Raw genomic sequence first — 14,026 nt, 5'->3', positions numbered from 1 at the left:
AACTTAAATGAGGTACTATTTTTATTCTCTTTTTCATATATAGACACTGAGGCGAAGAGGGGTTAAAGAACTTGCCCATTATTAATTCTTTTCTGTTCTATTCTATTCTATACATCAGCGGTCTCCAGCCTTTTTGGCACCAGGGACAGTTTTCGTGGAAGACAATTCTTCCACAGACGGATGGTGCAGCGGGTGGTGGTGGGGATAGTTCAGGCGGTAACACGAGCGATGGGGAAGCTTGCTAGCCCGCCGCTCACCTCCTGCTGTGTGGACCGCTACTGGTCTTTGGCCTGGGGTTTGGAGACCCCTGCTATACATGACAGAACTAGCATTTGGACCCAGGTTTATCTAATTCCAAAGAATATGCTCTTACTTTCTGTGCTGTAATGCATATATTGTTACCAAATTACCTGAAATTAGTGGGAAGTTCGTATTTTCAGCCCCACAGTGATTATTCTTTGCTGCTGATTTTACTTTTGGTGGAGTCGCTAAAGTTATGGAGAATACTCAGAATATAACGTGCAGTTTTGGGTTGGTATTTGCTTTTTGGTTCAACACACCTCTTTCCACTGACAGGTAACCTGTCGTAAGGTCAGCGTCGTATAGTATTTTAGTCTTAACTGTTGTGAATGGAATGTGTTAATTTATAACATTGGCTTTGAATTTTCCTTTCAATGTTTAGGTTTGAATAATCTTAAACCTACAAAAAAATCAAAAGTGCAATAAACACCTTAATACTTTCACTTAGGTTCACCAGTTGTTAACATTTTGTCAGCTTTGGGCATGAATGCTCACTTGTGTGCACTCTTCTCTCTGTCTTCCTCCCCTTCCTCCCCTCTCCCTTCACATTGTTTTCTTGAATCACTTGAAAGTAAATTTTGGAGATTGTGACACTTTAAGATCCTTTAGTTTACATCTGAGAATAAGACACAGTACTATATACGCGCAATATCGTTGCCACACATAAAAGAAAATCATAATTCCATAGTAGTATCCTATCCATGTGAACTTCTTGTTGAATCCTATAAGGAGACAAATATTTCACTCCATTTGTGGCCTAATAAGTTTGATCACTTGCTGTAATTGTTAGAGCTCTCCATTGTAAAGTTTGTGGAGTGGTACTTTGGCATCAGATAAATATCTTATTCTCCAACACCCTTTCACTGATTTTTTTTTCCTTCCATTTATGATCCTTGCCTGAATCAGTCATTATTACATCAGAGTTGGCTAGGAGTTTTTAAATGCGCATATTGTATTTTTGAAAAAGGAGGCAATTGATAATTTATTTTTGCTGTTAAACATTTCTGAAAAGGAAATGGTAGTAGCCAGGTGCTATTCACAGTCATTTTTAGCTTTTGGACTAAATAATTTTAATCATTTGAAATTCCCCAAATACAACGCATGGTCAGTAATGTTAATTTTTGTTTTCTACAGCTGCTAACATTGTCATCCAGACTGAACCACCAGTTCCTGTTTCAATTAATAGCAACATAACCAGAGTGGTTCTTGAACCAGATAGCCGGAAAAGAGCTATGAGTGGTTTGGAAGGGCCACTGGCAAAGAAACCTTGGCTGGGAAAGTAAGATAATTTGCTAATTAGTAACATCTAATTGATGTTTCTGGTTTTTTGTTTGCAGTAGTAAATTTGTAAAATTAAGAGTTGTCATTAATCATTAATTTTCAATCTGTGTGCCTTAAAGCTAAGGTTCCCAAAGGCATCATTAGTATGTCTTAAACATTGAAAAGTTAACAGAATATTGATAATAGATATTAGTAATTTGTACTAATTTCTAGGCCTAACCCAGTATTAGAATTATTGAGACATCAGTCTTCTTTCTTTCTCTCTACCTGTTTGATTCCCATGTAATAAGGATAATGTGAAAATTACCTAGTCATTTCTGAAGAATGTTAAGTGCTTACAAAGGATACTTGAATAAATATAAACTTACATTCTTTGCTGATTATCTCTTGCCTAGGCATAATGTAGGAGAATTAACCAAGATCTGTTAATATTCCTTTCAGGCAAGGGAATAACAATCAGAGTAAACCAGGATTCTTGAGAAAGAATCAGTATACAAACACCAAATTAGAAGTCAAGAAAATCCCTCAGGAATTGAACAACATTACCAAGCTCAATGAACATTTCAGCAAATTTGGAACTATTGTTAATATCCAGGTAGGTGTAGCTATGTTGGTGACAAAATCCATGTATATAATGTATCTTCAAAAATATTCCTATCAGCTTACCTTGCTTAAACAAGCCAGTGATTAGTCTGATCATCTCTGCTATGTGTTTTAAATTCCACTGTGTATCTGTATGCCCAACTTTATGACGGAGTTGTTGTGCTGAATTTGTCCTCTGAATTCATTTGGTTCTTTTCTGCAACCTCTTCCTGAAAGACAGTGGGCCAGTTATTGTATTTTTGTTCATACTTGTATCTCTGGACAGATGACTTTTTTACCTGCTTTAGTGTTCTAACTAAGTAGGTAAGATTTTTGGTAACTTCTAAGATTGTAATTTTGTTTACTGACTGCCTTTTATTTTGTGAAATATTAATTGGTTAAGGATGGTTCTAATCTTGAGAATTGTAGGCACTGTAACATATAATCTAACATCAAATAAACTGAAGCTTTTATATTTTGCTGTGTGTTTGTTAGATATTTGAATTTATCAATTTGTGGTTGGGTGTTACGCTGTAATTGAGGGTACTAGAAGGTCTGTTAAAGTTGGGATTTCAGTCAGTTACCCCTGACACGCAGTGTTGCCATCAAACCAAAATATGACTTATGTATCTCTCACTACCTTTTTCCTCTTAAATTTTTCCTAGGTCATTATTCTTTATGGCATTTAGAAAAATTAGGAAGCTTTTAATGTAAATGAGTATGAGTCTGCTTGGGTTGCCATAACAAACACCATAGACTGGGTGGCTTAAACAACAAAAATTTATTTGTGGGGAATCCAAGATCAGAATACTAGCCAATTTGGTTCCTGGTAAGGACTCTCTGGCTTGGAGACGGCCATCTTCTTGCTGTGTGCTCACATGATGGAAGGAGAGGGAAGGGAAGAGACAGAGAGAGCTCTTCCTGTAAGGTCACCAGTCCTGTCTGATTAGGGCCGCACCCCTTTGATCTCATTTAACCTTATTTACCTCCTAAAAACCCTGTCTCCAAATACTGTCACATTGGGGGTCAGGGCTTCACCGTATGAATTTGGGGAGGACATAACTCATTCCATAGCAGTAGGCCATAATTTATATAAGCACTATTCTCTATTTGGGGGAATTTATGTTGTTCTTACTATTTTTTATAAAAACAATGCTATTGTGAACCTCCTTTTGTATAAACCTTTTATTTTTTTATGATGCATTGCTGAATTAAAGGAAATTTTAAAACTTTTTATTTGAACTGCCAAATTGTTCTCCAAAAGGGTTGTGCCAGTTGATGCTCCCTAACACAATGTGTGAACCTCATCAAAACTCTAATATGGATCCATTAAAAATTTTTAGACCAGTTTCATAAGTGAAAAGTTGTACTTGCTTTAATTTGCTTTGTTTTTATTCCTAGGTAGACTCTAATTTATATAGACCATTTGCAGCACTTTTGGATTTACCTGCCCACTGTCTTTGCCCATTTTTTATGAAGGCATTTATAATAATGCTTTTCCAAGCCTTTGCCTGTCATATATATGAAAATTACTTTTTCGTTTTGTCACTCATTTTGTTTGTGGCAGGTTTGGACTGACAGTGGTTTAAAATTTTATTTGGTCAAATTCGCTGTTTGTCTTTATGGGTCCTGCCTTTATAGGTGTGCATAAAAAGGCTTTCCAAAGCCTCAGATTATACAGATATTCACCTTTTTTCCCTGGGTTTTTTTGTAAAATGTTTTCTCTCTCTGGAGTTTATTTGGACGTGTAAGATACCAGGGAGGAACCTAACAACTTTTCCCCAAGTGGTTATATAACATCACTAGGATTATTTATTAAATAATCCAATATTCTTTCATATATAATGTTGAAATACACATGTTATCTTTTAAGGGATAGCTAACTTTATTTACATAGGATTCACAATGGATTTCAGCAGGCTGTTTTCTACTTTTGAATTTTTTATCAATAATTTATCAATATTTGCTTAACTACAATCATTAATTTATGTGTGTTGTTGTTGCTGTTGTTTTTTCTTATAGGTTGCCTTTAAGGGAGATCCAGAAGCAGCCCTCATCCAGTATCTTACCAATGAAGAGGCCAGAAAAGCCATTTCCAGCACTGAAGCAGTTCTAAACAACCGGTTCATTCGAGTCCTGTGGCACAGGGAAAATAATGAGCAGCCAGCACTACAGTCGCCAACACAGCTGCTCCTGCAACAGCAGCAAACACTTAGTCACCTGTCACAGCAGCACCATCACCTGCCACAGCACCTTCATCAGCAGCAAGTGCTGGTGGCCCAGTCTCCTCCCTCAACGGTACATGGGGGTATTCAGAAGGTAATCTACTGGTTCACAGGGAATTAAAGGTCCTTTAATCCCATCCTCTAGATCATTGTTTCTCAATTTGTGGTCCTGGGGTCTTCTATATCAGAGCCATTCAGTTTGATTTGTAGACCGGCAGCATCTGATCTCCTAGGAGCTTATTAGACATGCAGTTTCTAAGGCTTCACCTAAACTTACTGAATTAGAATCACTATGGGTGGGGCCCAGTAATCCGTTTTAACAGGCTTTCCAGGTGATTCTTACGTACCTTGAAGGTTGAGAAGTGCTGTGTTGCATCAAAATCACTTATCTGGGTGCACATTCCTGGGTCTTACCTTCTCAGATCTAGAGTCAGTCTCTAGATATTGGACCGTAAATCTGCATATTTAAGAAATACCTTTAGTGATTCTTCTCAACACTAAAGTATGATAGCCATCCATGACCGAACAACTTTGAATCTAGAACAGCTTCTTTGTTTTGTGTTAGAATCAGACACTCTTTTTTTTTTTTTTTTTTGGCGGTACGCGGGCCTGTCACTGATGTGGCCTCTCCCGTTGCGGAGCACAGGCTCCGGTGTATATCCACCTCTTCACTTAAAAAAATCAAACCTTACAGATGATTGAAGCACCCTTCCTTCGCATTTCCTTATCTTCCTCCGCATTTCCTTATCTTCCTCTCCAGGGTAATTACTGTCCTAAATTTGTATCATTCCTAGGCATTTAAAAAAACTTCCACCATAAATATGTTTATTTTGTATATGCAGATGATGAACAAACCACAGACATCGGGTGCGTATGTTCTTAACAAAGTTCCTGTGAAACATCGTCTTGGACATGCAAGTGGTAACCAGGGTGATGCAGCACACTTGTTGAATCAGTCAGGTGGTGCTGGAGATGATTGCCAGGTATATATTTCTGTGGACCTTTAAATATATTTAGAGTTGTTCAGTGACACAAAGAAATTAACAAATTGATTAGCACCCAGATTTATAATGTCTTATTTCCTCAATCAAGATAATTGTGAGAGCTAACCTAAATGCGGCCGGTAAACTTTCCTAATTTCCATGATTGAGCCAGAAATTTGCTAGTTAAATTTTCTTTTCCTATTGAAAGCTAAATAGGAATTTGAAATTTTTAGCCATTTATTAATAGATGTCTATTAATCCATTCCTTTTATAATGTTTCTTCTTTAACATAATTAAGAACATCATGAAGGGGATTCAGTCATAGTCAATTCGAAAGTCAGATTTTTATTTTTATTTTTTTTGCGGTACGTGGGCCTCTCACCGTTGCGGCCCCTCCCGTTGCGGAGCACAGGCTCCGGATGCGCAGGCTCAGCGGCCATGGCTCACGGGCCTAGCAGCTCTGCGGCATGTGGGATCTTCCCGGACCGGGGCATGAACCCGTGTCCCCTGCATCGGCAGGCGGACTCTCAACCACTGCGCCACCAGGGAAGCCCCAAAAGTCAGATTTTGAAATATGTTTTTAAGTAGTTTCCTTTCCTTTTGGGAATATATCTATATGATGACTGTCCAGATTGGTGATTTTTTTTTCCAAGAGAGCTAGGAAAACTGAAAAAGAACAGGTGGGGTTAGCCCTCCTAGACATTAAAAAATAATGTGAAGTCAGTATAACTCAAACAATTTGATACTGGCACATGAAGAGACAGACCAGTGGAATAGGATCGAAGACTGAGATTATAGACTCACTCACAAATAGGAATTTATCATATGCTAACACATTATCTCAGTTCAGCGGGGAAAGTATGGACTCTTTGGTAAATGGTATTGGGATAACTGGATAGCCTGATAGAAAAAAAAAATTAGATCCATTTTTAAAATTACATAGTAAACCAGGATAATGTCCACAAGGACCTGAAATTTATATGCTGATGGTAATGCTAAATGGTATAGCCTCCGTGAAAGGAAATTTGGCAGCATCTAGCAAAATTATGTATGCATTTACTCTAAACCAATAATCCTCCTCTAAGAATCTGTGCCAAAAATATACTAGTCAAACTATAGAAAGACATATGAGCAAGGCTAGGGAATGTAGACTCTCTTCAATAGCAAAAGACTGGAAACAATCCAGTGTCCATCAGTAGGGGACTGGTTACTTAAAATGTAGTACATGCATACAATAGCATATGTGTAACTTTGCAAAGGAATGACGAACATCTTTATGTGTACCATGAGGTGATCATCAGGATACATTAAGTAAAAAAAGCAAAATGGGACAAAAAATGTAGAGTTGGCCACTGTTTATTTAAGAAAGTTGGGGCAATGAATACGTATACTTGCTTATGATAGAAAAAAACAAAAAAAGGAACCCATATAATTTAAGTCTTGGTGGTTACGGCAAGGATAGAAGAAACTAGACAACTTTAAAAACCTCCAAAGCATTTCTTAATTCTGTCCACCAGAAAGGTCTAGAAACAGTGACCCAGCCTGATGGTAATGAACCTTGACATGCCCCTTCCCCCAGCTCCAAAAAGAACCAGGGATCCTTGAAGAAATGGCTGTTCCCAGATCTGGGGGTGACAGTGTTCCAGATGTCAAACCAGAAAGTGAGGAATTTGTCAAAGATTACTAGCATCCTATCAAAGAATGAAAAAATGTCATAAAGGCTCTAGAACTGCGCACCAATTTAAAGGAAATTCAGAGGACAGAGGGACGTGTTAAAGGATACCATAGAATCCTGTAGTGAATACTGCAGGATGAATGACCTGGTTTCTTCCAGAAGTGATTTGCAAAGAAAAGAAAGATACAGAGAGGGAAACGGAATTAAAGGAGACTTTAAAGAGATATAACCAATTGCATTATATGGACCTTAGTAGGTCCTAATTTAAATGTGAAAAGAATGTACGTGAGAGGCCCACGTACCGCAAAAAAAAAAAAAAAAAAATATTCGATACTAAAAGATAGAAAAACAAAAGCAATCTCAGACTTTGAAGTCACACAGCCCTTACTGACTTGACCTGCCTCTTACTAGCTGTGTTAAATAACTGGCGAGCATTGGTTTCCTTTTCAATAAACTCAGTTGCTATGGGGATTAAAAAATTTCATATTGGTAAAGCATAAAAGAGAAGTGCTTATTCGTACATAATAAGTGCTCAGTAACTTGTAGGTAGTGCCATTTTTATTTTGATAAATAGTAATAACAGCATGAACATCATCTCTGCAGGTTCCTACAGTACTTGAGAGAGTTTCCTGTGTATTTAAAGTAGCTTAAGTTTTAGGACAATTAAGTATTGTATGATTGAGATAAGTTTTGTATTTGTATATATTGCGTGATTGAATTTTCCATGAATTTCTTAGTATTATATCCTGTGTCCCTTATATCATATATTCAAAGTTAATTTAAAAATAAATTATAAATTTATTTATTTATTATAAATTATAAATTGTTTAAAAATAAATTTCTGAAAAAAAAATAAATAAATAAATTTCTGTTCAGAAAGGAATCTAAATACCAAAACAAGCACAGTAAAGATGGTCACCATTTTACTTGCAAAGTTAGATCTGTGAGCTAACTACTTATGGTTGGTTGTAAACTCATAACATTTGATTAAATATAGTATTAAGATTATGACTGCAAAGTACCTTAATTCTTAGGAGGGTTTGCAGTTAGAACATGCATTCTTATTTGGCATTGTGGAAAAGAGCTTAATGACATTACCCTCCCAAAGACCTCCAGGAACACACCTGTAGTTGAACAACTCTTATTCAGTGAGGGAGTATACACAGTGAAACCATGGAACATCTCATTTAGAGGGTGTTAACAAGGACTTATGTTAGGATTGGCAGTGTTAGGTGATTTGTTGGAGGGTTAAAGGAAACAGGAGTAATTCTATGATCAGATTTCCTAGTAGTTTACCTAGAAGGAGGGAAGACTAGAATTATGCTAAAGCTGTAATTGGTAAAGAAGCTGTAGTCACTCATTAGCCAGGGTAGAGAGATGTTTAGTCATTTTTATGGTTTGGATAGTATTCATGGTTTGTGTGTGTGTTCAGTCGTGATAATGGAGTGATCTTGTTTTTGCCTTGATCCACCATGGGCACAAGAGTGACCTTGTCTGAGGTTGATGTTCTATGAAAATTATTTATGTTTAACAAGGGGACACTAAGGCCTAGCTGTGAGTGGCAGTCCAGCTCCTAGATGTCAGGAGTTGTTGTTCTTTTTCCCATAATTAAAAAAAATATAAAGAAAAGAAAGATAAGTGATTGTATTCAGAAACACAACATTATTGCTTAAAATTAGTTTTTGTTTTTATATTTGAATGACAATTGAGTTTATGTATAAAGAACTTGTTTTATAAATGAAGTTTTTAAATGTAAAAAAAATATATGGAGTCTTTTTAAAAAATTATTTTACGGTATTGCTAAGATTTAATTTAATTATATTTGTGTTTCATAGATATTTTCAACTCCAGGCCATCCAAAAATGATCTACAGCTCCTCAAACTTAAAGACACCTTCAAAACTTTGTTCAGGATCAAAGTCTCACGATGTCCAAGAAGTTCTTAAAAAGAAGCAGGTAACAGCCTCAATTCTTTTCCTTCAAGAGGAAAGGATCTATTGAATTCTTTTTTTTTTTAATACATTTATTTATTTTTTATTTATTTATTTTTGGCTACGTTGGGTCTTCGTTGCTGTGTGTGGGCTTTCTCTAGTTGCGGCGAGCAGGGGCTACTCTTCGTTGCAGTGCGTGGGCTTCTCATCACGGTGGCTTCTCTTGTTGTGGAGCTTGGGCTCTAGGCACACGGTCTTCAGTAGTTGTGGCACGCAGGCATCAGTAGTTGTGGCTCGCGGGCTCTAGAGTGCAGGCTCAGTAATTGTGGCTCACAGGCTCTAGAGCGCAGGCTCAGTAGTTGTGGCGCACGAACTTAGTTGCTTCACAGCATGTGGGATCTTCCTGGACCAGGGCTTGAACCCGTGTCCACTACATCGGCAGGCAGATTTTCAACCACTGTGCCACTAGGGAAGTCCGGGATTTGTTGAATTCTTAAGTGATTATATTAACACCTCTGAACAGTTCATGTTGTTATGAAACTACATTTTAACATTTATTTAGCTGCTGCTTGATGCATTGTACACTTGAAAAAAAGATGAGCAAACAGAAAAAATGTTTTGCAGTTGCCTTTCAGTGGCTACATCAAGCACAAAGAAAGAACTTTTTTCTATGTAAAAGTAAAAGACACTGAGCTGTCATCTCTCCCCCCACCCCCCCACAAGGGAGCGAAATAAACACTTTTATTTCATTATTTTCTCTTTTAATTCCTTTCTGGCTTCGTAAGTTAGGTAATATTTCACGTGAAGTGTAACAATTATGTAGTTATTATTCATGTGACTCACTTCTGAGTTTCATTATCATCTTAGATTTAAACTCACAATTTTTCAAATAAAATAGTTATTTATATATATTATCTCAGTATAATTGGAGATTTAATTAACAGAGGGGTTGGAGGCAACATTTTCCAGGCAAAAAATCCATAGATTTTGCTATCATTTCTAATCTATAGCTGCATGTCACTTTTAGACTTTATTTTTAGACTTCAAACTTCAAAAGTAAGGATTTCGCTTATTATGTGGGGAAGTGAAAACTTGTTTTTCTTTACATACATATTCAGGTCATTTAAGTGAATAAACCTCATAGATACAGCTAATTAGCGTTCAGTATTTTAAATATTAAAGTACAGTTACAAACATAAACTCTTTTATATTGGAAGTGTTGGGGAAAATAGGTTTAAAGGTTTCATCTCTGGCTTCAGCTATTTTTTGATTAGGAGGAAAATCTGTCTCGTATAAGGGATGACTCAGAAGAAATGAGTTGAGACTGTAGTAGCCATATATATCATGGGCAAACTTAGTTATTCATTACTGATTTTTTCTTTACCTGTTCGTACAGGAAGCAATGAAGCTACAACAAGATATGAGGAAAAAGAGGCAAGAAATGTTAGAAAAACAAATAGAATGCCAAAAGGTAAGATAAATGTTCGTTATTTGCATGCTGGAATTGATGTATGGAATGGATTTTACAAAGATATCCCCAATAGAGTTTTAAAGGTTACTTAAACTAAAATTTACTAAGCATAGTTTTACTTTTTGCTGTTTATTTTATAGATGTTAATATCCAAGCTAGAAAAAAACAAAAGCATGAAACCAGAAGAGAGAGCAAATATAATGAAGACTTTAAAAGAGCTTGGAGAAAAGATCTCACAATTGAAAGATGAGTTAAAAACATCTTCTGCAGTCTCCACACCATCTAAAGTAAAGACAAAAACAGAGGTACCTATTTGCATTTTTCATTCAGCATAGGGTTATTGAACATCTGTGGTGTGCTTTGCACTTTAAAAGTGCAATGGAGGCTTCCCTGGTGGCGCAATGATTGAGAGTCCGCCTGCCGATGCAGGGGACACGGGTTCGTGCCCCAGTCTGGGAAGATCACACATGCCGCGGAGCAGCTAGGCCCCGTGGCCATGGCTGCTGAGCCTGCGCATCCGGAGCCTGTGCTCCGCAACAGGAGAGGCCACACAGTGAGAGGCCCACGTACCACAAAAAAAAAAAAAAAGAAAAAAAAAAAGTGCAGTGGAATCCTTAGGTAGCTAATAGTCTAGTGTGAGACAATTATAAGTATCTTTTTTTTTTTAATGTTTCTGTAGATGCTGTACACTCCCTCTGAAAGAAGTGATAATACCCGGTTTGAACAAAGATGTTTTTTAACTGAATTTTTTTGTTCTCCATGCTGATGATGTAACTGCTTAGAGTGATGGCAAGGAAAGAGACATTTCCTATTTCAGCAGCTTTTTTTCTAATTTTTTAATAATGTTGTAATGCAGCCATCCCTTTTAATATTCAAAAGATATCATTGCCTTTAGTATGGGTAAAAATATGGCTTTCTATTGAAAAGAATAATCAAAAGTTCTAGATCCATTTAAGTCTAATTTTGTTCATTTCTATTTGTTTCCTTACCGTAGAAGAATACTTGCTTTTACACCGTGGTTCCATCATTATTCTACAGCTCTGTAGTGGGATTTTAGATAAATTTGCAGCCCTTTGAAAACTGGGAATAAATTTGTCAGATATATATATATAGAATGCAAATTTTTATGTACAATATTATATTACATTTGAAATTGTGGTTCTCTGTTATTAAAGGAATGTAAAGTGTTTCATTAAGATTGCTTTTACACAACATTGTAAATCAACTATACTCCAATAAAAATTTTTTGAAAAAGATTAATTTATGATCTAAAAAAAGAAAAAATGATTGCTTTTTAAAAATATAATAAAATGTTATTTTAATTGAAATTTCCCCCAATAATAAAAAGAGCATTTAATTATGGAAAGAAATTTAAGAGAATATGGGGGAAAGAAAATCTCTCATAGTCACACCAGCTAAAGGCTGATAATTTGTTTCTTACCAAAAAAAAAAAGAGCAGCAATAGTTATAGGGTTCAGATCTGAAAGCAATTATGTAACTGTTATGTTTGTACTATTAGTGAATTTTTATTGTGTAATTTATTTTGCCCTATTATGTTTCACTTATGATGCTTTATTATGTTCTCAGCTCCCTCATCTCAAATGACTGTTTCCAAGGTCTGATTTTTAGGCCATCTTTTTTTTTTTTTTTTTTCCTCAGTGATAGTTTATTTATTTCACATAAAAATCCCCCAAAGCTCATGGAAATGATGCCTTCATATCACGACAGTAATCAGAATGAATTGTTTTTGTTTTCAAAAACCACAAAACTAAAAAAAAAGAAACCACAAAACTCGCCGTCGGAAGGATGGGTGTGTGAACTACGACTTGGGGAGGGACTTATGATGCATCCCATGTGTCACAAGAGGAAAACTCAATGTTCCTTTACAAGGAGGGCTCGACATCTGTTGCATTTCAGCCAAAAGCTGCCCGGCAGATACAAAGCTTTCGCAAAGCCGATTTCAGAGGGTGTGGGTAGCAGCCCTAGGTGCTGCCGAGGACACAGTGGCCCCGTATGGACGGAGCTGTGCCTCAGAACTTCACACACCTGTGTACAGGTGGCCGACCTGGAGACAGCCACCCCGGGGGTCTCTCTATTCTGGAGGGGCTGTGCCATCTTAATTAAGTATTTGTAATACTGCTTGCTTATTAAGCAGTAATACTGTTTATTGTTACTACTGATAACATTATACTCTCTACATGTTTTCAGTATTATGTCTGTAAAGTTACTTTCCTTAAAACACCCATGTTTATTGCATGCTCTCACATTTACCCAGAAGAGATGTGTGTCATTCTGTAAGTGTAATATTGTGAACAAGATTTTGTAGGTTGTCTAAAAAATACATTTTTACTCTTAATTTTTCCAAAGGCCCAAAAAGAACTATTAGATACCGAACTGGACCTTCACAAGAGGCTATCCTCAGGAGAAGACACAACAGAGTTACGGAAAAAACTCAGTCAGTTACAGGTTGAGGTGAGATTTAAGAGGAGTTACCCACTACATTTAACATCTCGAAAAATAGTTTTCCTAGATTTAGTCTGATGATGTGTTATATTCTGCTTTTTGTTGTTATTCAGGCTGCACGATTAGGTATTTTACCTGTGGGTCGAGGAAAGACCATGTCCTCTCAGGGTCGAGGAAGAGGCCGAGGCCGTGGAGGAAGAGGAAGGGGTTCACTAAATCACATGGTGGTGGACCACCGCCCTAAAGCACTAACAGTTGGGGGATTCATTGAGGAGGAGAAAGATGACTTACTTCAGCATTTTTCAGTAAGTTTTTAAAATAGTAAATGCCAACTCTAAAAGCATTGTATTTAGCATTTCCTTGATGCCTTCTGTATAAATGTCAAATGTTTTATAGATTAGAAAAATAAGTTGTAAAATCATGGGTATTAGTAAATTCCTATTAATATATTTGAAGGTCAAGAAGCAGCTCATGCTATATTCCATAATACTTCACATAAATGCATTTGTAGCAACAAGTTATTCGAAAGCTATATTTGATTTTTGCTTTAGGGTTTATTACATGGTTTACCAGATGTTTATAGTCAATAAGTGAAAATAGTCTGGGATGGAGACGAAATCCAAAGGAAGAATTTGTTAGGAGAAGAGTCATGTTTAGTTATATTCTGTGTACAGTGGTGACCACTTGCTTTTAGACAAATATGCAAATAGATATTTGCCACAAGTGAATGTTTTTGTTATTTTGCACATAAACAGTATATTCTCTTTCTAACCACTCATTAATTCATCTAGTAAATATTTTTTGAGTGTTATTTGTGCTAGAGCATTTTCATACATGATCTCATGTAACCTTAAATAACTGTATAAAGTGCAGGTAGAAACCCATGTGTACAGATCGGAAAACTAAAGCTTAAAAAAGTCACCCAAGATCATACAGTTAATAAGTGGCAGGACCAAGGTAAAAATACACAATTGACTGTTAACATCCAGGATGCCTATTCCTCAAACAACTTTTTTGAGAGAAAACATTTTCAGCCCTATTGAGTGTTAAAGATGGTGAGAGAAATCTTAAAGAGCAAGATTTCACTCCATAGTTTCTTATTAGTTTGATGCTCAT

The 14,026-nt window shown here is 36.4% G+C and overlaps 1 protein-coding gene across 6 annotated transcripts in view; it reads left to right on the top strand.

Annotated features, from left to right (window-relative positions):
* Positions 1-14,026, top strand: part of RBM27 (RNA binding motif protein 27) — a 66,829-nt gene that overhangs the window by 38,920 nt on the left and 13,883 nt on the right. For 4 of the 6 annotated variants that reach the window (XM_060008606.1, XM_060008602.1, XM_060008605.1 and 1 more), the window contains 9 exons: positions 1,435-1,579; positions 2,023-2,176; positions 4,186-4,482; positions 5,231-5,371; positions 8,882-9,001; positions 10,373-10,447; positions 10,588-10,752; positions 12,815-12,919; positions 13,024-13,215. In XM_060008606.1, the coding sequence (XP_059864589.1) occupies positions 1,435-1,579; positions 2,023-2,176; positions 4,186-4,482; positions 5,231-5,371; positions 8,882-9,001; positions 10,373-10,447; positions 10,588-10,752; positions 12,815-12,919; positions 13,024-13,215 (1,394 nt within the window). Of the gene's footprint in view, positions 1-1,434; positions 1,580-2,022; positions 2,177-4,185; positions 4,483-5,230; positions 5,372-8,881; positions 9,002-10,372; positions 10,448-10,587; positions 10,753-11,126; positions 11,676-12,814; positions 12,920-13,023; positions 13,216-14,026 lie in introns of those variants that run through there. The other 2 variants (XM_060008603.1, XM_060008607.1) reach the window with 2 other exon arrangements.

This window comes from Delphinus delphis, chromosome 3, assembly GCF_949987515.2.
Source record: "Delphinus delphis chromosome 3, mDelDel1.2, whole genome shotgun sequence".
NCBI classification, from domain to species: domain Eukaryota; kingdom Metazoa; phylum Chordata; class Mammalia; order Artiodactyla; family Delphinidae; genus Delphinus; species Delphinus delphis.
The sequence above is the reverse complement of the archived record's forward strand: the minus strand, read 5'-3'. Positions and strand labels throughout refer to the sequence as shown.